The 6,000-nt window shown below is 36.4% G+C and overlaps 1 protein-coding gene across 1 annotated transcript; it reads left to right on the top strand.

Moving 5' to 3' along the window:
- Positions 1–2,235: 2,235 nt before the first annotated feature.
- LOC121412671 (protein jagunal homolog 1-like) lies at positions 2,236–4,373 on the top strand. Its single transcript, XM_041605446.1, has 2 exons — positions 2,236–2,429; positions 3,437–4,373. Exons 1-2 carry the CDS (start codon positions 2,341–2,343, stop codon positions 3,876–3,878), a joined length of 531 nt encoding a protein of 176 aa, XP_041461380.1. The 5' UTR covers positions 2,236–2,340; the 3' UTR covers positions 3,879–4,373.
- Positions 4,374–6,000: the final 1,627 nt, after the last annotated feature.

The following is a 6,000-nucleotide window of genomic DNA, read 5'->3' on the forward strand; positions in this document are numbered from 1 at the left end:
AAGACGATAATAAAATGTAGCTATGGTTTCTTTTTGAAAGAAAATTGTTTGAAATGTTCGTATTTTGTGTCACTGGTGTTTCGTAAGATACTTTTTCCCAATCATCAATAAACGTTTGAATGCGACTGCAATTGTTTGGAATTGTTTTGGCTGATCAACGCATGATTTATATCATAGACCTAAAAAGAGAATAGATAGACGATTAACGCGAACATTCCTTTGATGCAATATGATATTCACCGCCAACTGATTATGTGTATCTTCATGCCAAATACAGTTGTCTCACTTGCATATAGTAGTGAGACTATAGGCGCCGCTTTTCTGACGGCGGCGGCGGCGGCGTCAACATCAAATCTTCACCGAAGGTTATCATTTTTTTTTTAAATGACAACATAACTAAGAAAATTTATGAACCTAGTTCATGAAACTTAAACATAAGGTTAATCAAGTATTACTGAACGTCCTGCCCGAGTTTCAGGTCACATGACCAAGGTTCATAGGCGGCGAAAATTTCTAAATTTGAGGTGGGGGACGATTCCCCCTAAATTTGTCGTTGATAACTTTTTTTTCTGTTTTTTTTTTGTTGTCAATAAAATTTTGTCGGTCCCCCCTTAAAATTTTGGTTGATAACTTTTTTTTTGCTTTTTTGCTTGTCAAAAAAAATTTGGTGCTCCCCCCTAAATTTTTGGCTTCCGCCGCCAATGCCAAGGTTAAAGGTCATTTAGAGTCAATGAACTTACACCATGTTGGGGGAGTCAATGTCGAAATTTTAATCTAAGGTTAAGTTTTTGAAATGTCATCATAAATTAGAAAGAATATAGACCTAGTTCATGAGAAGTTGTCATAAGGGTAATCAAATATTACTAAACATCCTGCTTGAGTTTCAAGTCACATGATCAAGGTCAAAAGTCATTTAAGGTCAATGAATTTTGGCCAAATTGGGGTATTTGTTGACTTACCATCATAACTTTATCTGATTCGTAAAACTTGGACATAAGAGCAATCTAGCATAACATCCTGTGCGAGTTTCAGGTCACATGATCTAGGTCAAAGGTCATTAAGGACAACGAACTTTGGCCATGTTGGAGGTAATTATTAAATTACTGTCATAACTTTCAAAGTTTATAGTTTATAAAAAGTAGACATAGGGGTAATCAAGTATCACCGAGAAGTCTTGGGTCACATTATCAATTACAAATGCCATTTAGGGTCAATGAACGTGTATGATTATATAAATGGTATTTATTGTGAATAATTATTTTATAGTAGTCAGCACTGCTGCTATATTGAATCGGGTAGTGCAGGTGAGACTGCCAGAAGCGCTACACTTGTTATGACAATAGCAACAACCAAGGTGTATCTGATCTTTTACAGAAGAACATTTTTTGTCTTAGTTTTTATGTGGCCGATATCCTGTTTCAGAATATTCCTTTCAATAAACATGTTTGAAATTTGGAGTAGCAAAGGAGACGATTTTTTTTTTGATTCGCAAACTTTCAAACACACAATAATGACCTCCTTTGAGAGACACGATCTCTACACGCGGTGTGCCATATAATCTCTAGAATATTAGGGAGAAACCTGGGGATCGGGGGGACTGTGATTATCAATAATAAACAATCATCAAAATGTAGCCTCTTTATCTTGAAATATGCAATACATTAAATTTCCCCCAACAAAACATGTCGAAGGTTCCCATCGACGGTAATCCAGAAAAAATGAGCGGTTGGCATGCTCCTCTGTATTGTTTGCTACGATCGTGGATATACTATTGGTACAGTCTTTATTTAGGGATCTTCACCCCAGTCTTCACCTCCTACTCCTTCCTCCCGTCTTCTTCTTCTCATCTTCCCCATATGCGGCGGAAGGGGGGGGACGTGTCCCCCCTAAATTTGAGTTGGGGGACGATCCCCCACCCCTAAATTTTAAGCTGATGACCTTTTTTTTTTTTTTTGCTTGTCAATTTTTTTGCCTGTGTCCCCCTCAATTTTTTTTTTTGCTTGTCAAAAAATTGTGGTGGCCCCCCCCTAAAATTTTTGGCTTCGGCCGCCAATGATCCTCCCCGGTCTTCTTCTTTTCCTTCTACTCCTTCTTCCTCTCTCTTTTTTTCTTCTTCGATCTCCTTCTTCTCCCTTTTCTTTCTATTTCTTCTTCTTTCTTCTGCTTTTCTTCTTCTTTTTCTTTTCTTCTTCCTCCTTCCTCGCTCCCGGGCCTTGATCTTCCTCTAAGACACACGCCCTCAACGTTAATCGGCCGCCATCTATAACGTGTGCTATCTTCTGATATAAATTAAAATACTGCTACAATATTTCCTAAATTATTGCTCTTTAATTTCACATTATGTCATCCAAAGGGGGTCCACGAGCAGCAGGTACAGATGGCAGTGATTTCCAACATCGAGAACAAGTTGCTTCCCAGTATAAAATAAGGTATATATGTTATTTTTAACATTAATTAACTCAACTCCGCAAATAACTGCTTAGTGCTGTAGTAGTGTAGACATCGATCGAGCCTGGCGGGATGGCGTTGGGGCCCGGGCCGGGACCAGCGGGCTCCGTACTCGTGGCTGTCCGCTGCGTTGCTCCTTGAGGCTGGAGAGCTTAATAAATGGGAATGTAGTATTCATAAGATAAGATATGTCTTATAAAATCTTAATCATCTTGTCCAATATTCATAAATAGTTATAATCTTTCTTGTTCTAGTTTGTAAGGTGCACGCGACACAGACTGACAGAGTCACTGTTTTTGTTCCTTTTTTACTTGATTTTTCCCCGTTTTCTGGCAATTAATGCCAAGAGGTAATATTTATTTGCATTTCGGTTGCGTTAATTTTCAAAATTTTTATTCATTAAAGACAAAAATTGAAGAGCCCCGACGGGGGGATTTTGCATTGCAAGTACCTATGGTGGCTGCACGATAGCAAGCCATCTGTGTATGAGGAGAATAACAAATAAAATGTTAAAAAACTCCTCGAAACAGACGGCTGCCAGCTGTCTAGACAAGGTTATACCATGACATTGTAAATTGGTGGCCCAAGACATGTATGAATGCACCACTAAAAGTACAGACCAAAATTTTCTATATCTGTTTATATAAGCAACTCGATCTCTCACTTCTGTACATGGCGACAATAACCAGTGCATTGTACCACTGTATGAGCCTTGCACACTACATGTACCTCTGGTAGTGCACACCACTTCGTTTTTGGCAGAGCTACTTGAGTAATCATTTTAGGTTTATAACCACCATTCAAATAAAAGAAAACAAGCTCAAATTATAAACTGGATATTAAGGGACCGTTGAAAGAATGACATAAGCTCATGGCCAAATATAGCCCAACAAATGGAAAGGCAAATCCTCTAAACTCAATACTATACTAGAATGATTTCAATGATTTAAAATCAAATTTAAATATTCTCATGTCTTTCTTTTTTCAGTGTGCAACTGAAGTCCAAGTTCCGTACATGTCTCTTCATCAACATCTCCGTAGTGTTCATCCAACTATTGACGTTTGCTGGAGCGCACTTCAAGATCATTCCGTCTGACTATCACCCGTTACCATGGCAATACACATGGATGCTGAGTGGAGTAGTATCTCTCATCGGTCTGAACGCTCTTGCTAAAAATAAACGAGAGATGCTGAGCTTACATAATCTCGGTCTCGCCATCTTTGGATTTGGAGGCGTTTTCTTCGGAATGACTTTCCAGTATTCAGCTCATCAACGATACATCGCATCGGGAGAGACAAGACGGATTGCAGACGTCCCTCTTCATTATATCTGGGTGTTCATACTCGCCCTGAATGTCATCAACTATTTTGCAACATATTTTTACTCAATCAGACTGAAAGCAGCGTGGAATGTTCGGAAAATGAGATGAACTATATTTTTCTTTATCCTCAATTATGTATTTGATTTTTATCTATTCATTTTGAATACTTTGTCAAATCAGTTTTGGATAACCATGTCTTCTTGAAATTCCTGTTGAAAAAGTTTATTTTTAGGCAGTCACATTTGAAGTCTGGACCAGTTGAATGAAACATTTGGAAAAGTGCACTTTTATTTTGAAAACATTGGACACTACTCATCTTACATACAAATAACGATGTAACAACTTATACAGAAATTTACACTTCAAGAATGTACTGTACAGAAAAAATATTTATGTATAAGGTTACACCAAGTAACAGTGACAGAGCTTTAGAATAAATGCGCATTTACAATGGTTTGACCCTCAAAAAGCTTTGTTTTCCAAGAAATTTAAGGTACCCCTGTTGCTATTTTATATGCTGAGAGAATCATAATTTACAATAGTCTTAAAGGGGAATCCAGCCTTGGCCATAAAAAGTTGTGTTGGGAAGGAGAAAAATAAATCAAACAGAATGGTGAAAGTTTGAAAGAAATCGGACAAGCAATAAGAAAATTATAGCTGCTTTAAAATTGAGATCACTAATACTATGTAGATTTCAAATTGGCAACTAAGTAAGTAAATTATGACAAGGGGCAAGGACAACTTTCCCATAGGCCATGTACTTTATTATCAGTGATTTGTGGGTTTCTTCTAAGTACCTATTCTCCGGGGGCAGTAATCTATATATAATCCAGGTAGTATTTTGTCTTATGTCCTCATGAAAGAAAAATATAATTTGAAATAAAACTTTTGGGAAAAATGACATTTTAGCCATAATATGTATTGGAGTACATGAAAGGGTAGTCCTTGCCTTACATCACTATGACATCCCATATGCGGCCAATTTGAAGTCTCCATGGGTATAGTGATTACCAATATTTACAACTTCTAAAAATTCATAACTTTCTTGTTGTTTGTCCAATCTTGTTCAAATTTTCACCTATCAACTTGTCTGATTTTTCTTTTCCAAATAAAAACAAGTTTTTATTTGGGTTGGATTCCCCTTTAAGGTTTCCATGATCAGTGCTATAATTAAAATAAAATCTATACTTTATATACAGGTACTAAAGTCAGAACATGTAAGTTAAACAAACTAAAGTTCTGTGAAAGTGGATGAATAAATGACTGTCACAAAATTCGACAAATACATTAACATCTGTTCAAACATTGCACTTCCATGTAAACTAGCATTAATCAACCTTCAATAATTTGAATACTCGCCTAAGTCGATGTAATTCTTTTTAAAGTCCAGATTATGCAAAAGATGTGTCATATACTGTACATGTACCTCTTCAAAGTCTTATTTCTCCCTAGTTATCGCTTTTTCTGTATGTCAAACAGATTTCTGTGCTTCCAAGAGATTGGTCTATCATTGGTCTTAGGTGTTGCAATTTGCAAAGTTTGGGTTCCAAAATCTATCATAATTCTGGTTAGGCCTAAGTCTGGTAATTAATTTGCAAATTTGCAATTGATTGCTTGTCTGCTTCTTGCAACAAGAAACAGTTTCTGACATTTTACTATTGACCCCAGGCACATTTGTGGCCAGTGTACATGTAGTTCAGTAGAACAATCAGTTGTACCGAGACTGAAACTTTTAGTCTCCTACATGTACTTAAGTTATTTGTTGCACTGTGTCTTACTTTTCAAAATGAAATATATTACCCTCAGAGGTTCTGTCACAAAAATATTGATGGTGAAGCTGCCAGCAATAGAATAACAGAAGGCTTGGCTTTCTTTGATTGTAATGCAAATTGGAAACTTATCTTTGATTATTTGGGGGAAATCCAAATATTTAATTGAAATGGCCTCTTATGTGTAGAATTATATTCACTGATAAAGAAAACATTCCAAATTAAATTTCTTAAATGGAATTGTACCTGTATGAATGGTTAATTTTGTATGATGTTTTCATGTTGTATTGCCTTGAGCATTAAGAAATTTCCATTTGGTCTTTACCCGCTTTGCCTACCTTCAATTTGGTCTCCTAGTTTGTTTACAACCAATTTGTCTACTATATATTTGATTTAATTGCTATTCAGCCTGTTTACCATTTTGTCTAATTTCTAGTTACATAATAGCCACTTCATCTCAT

This window comes from Lytechinus variegatus, chromosome 4, assembly GCF_018143015.1.
Source record: "Lytechinus variegatus isolate NC3 chromosome 4, Lvar_3.0, whole genome shotgun sequence".
Classification (NCBI taxonomy): Eukaryota; Metazoa; Echinodermata; class Echinoidea; order Temnopleuroida; family Toxopneustidae; genus Lytechinus; species Lytechinus variegatus.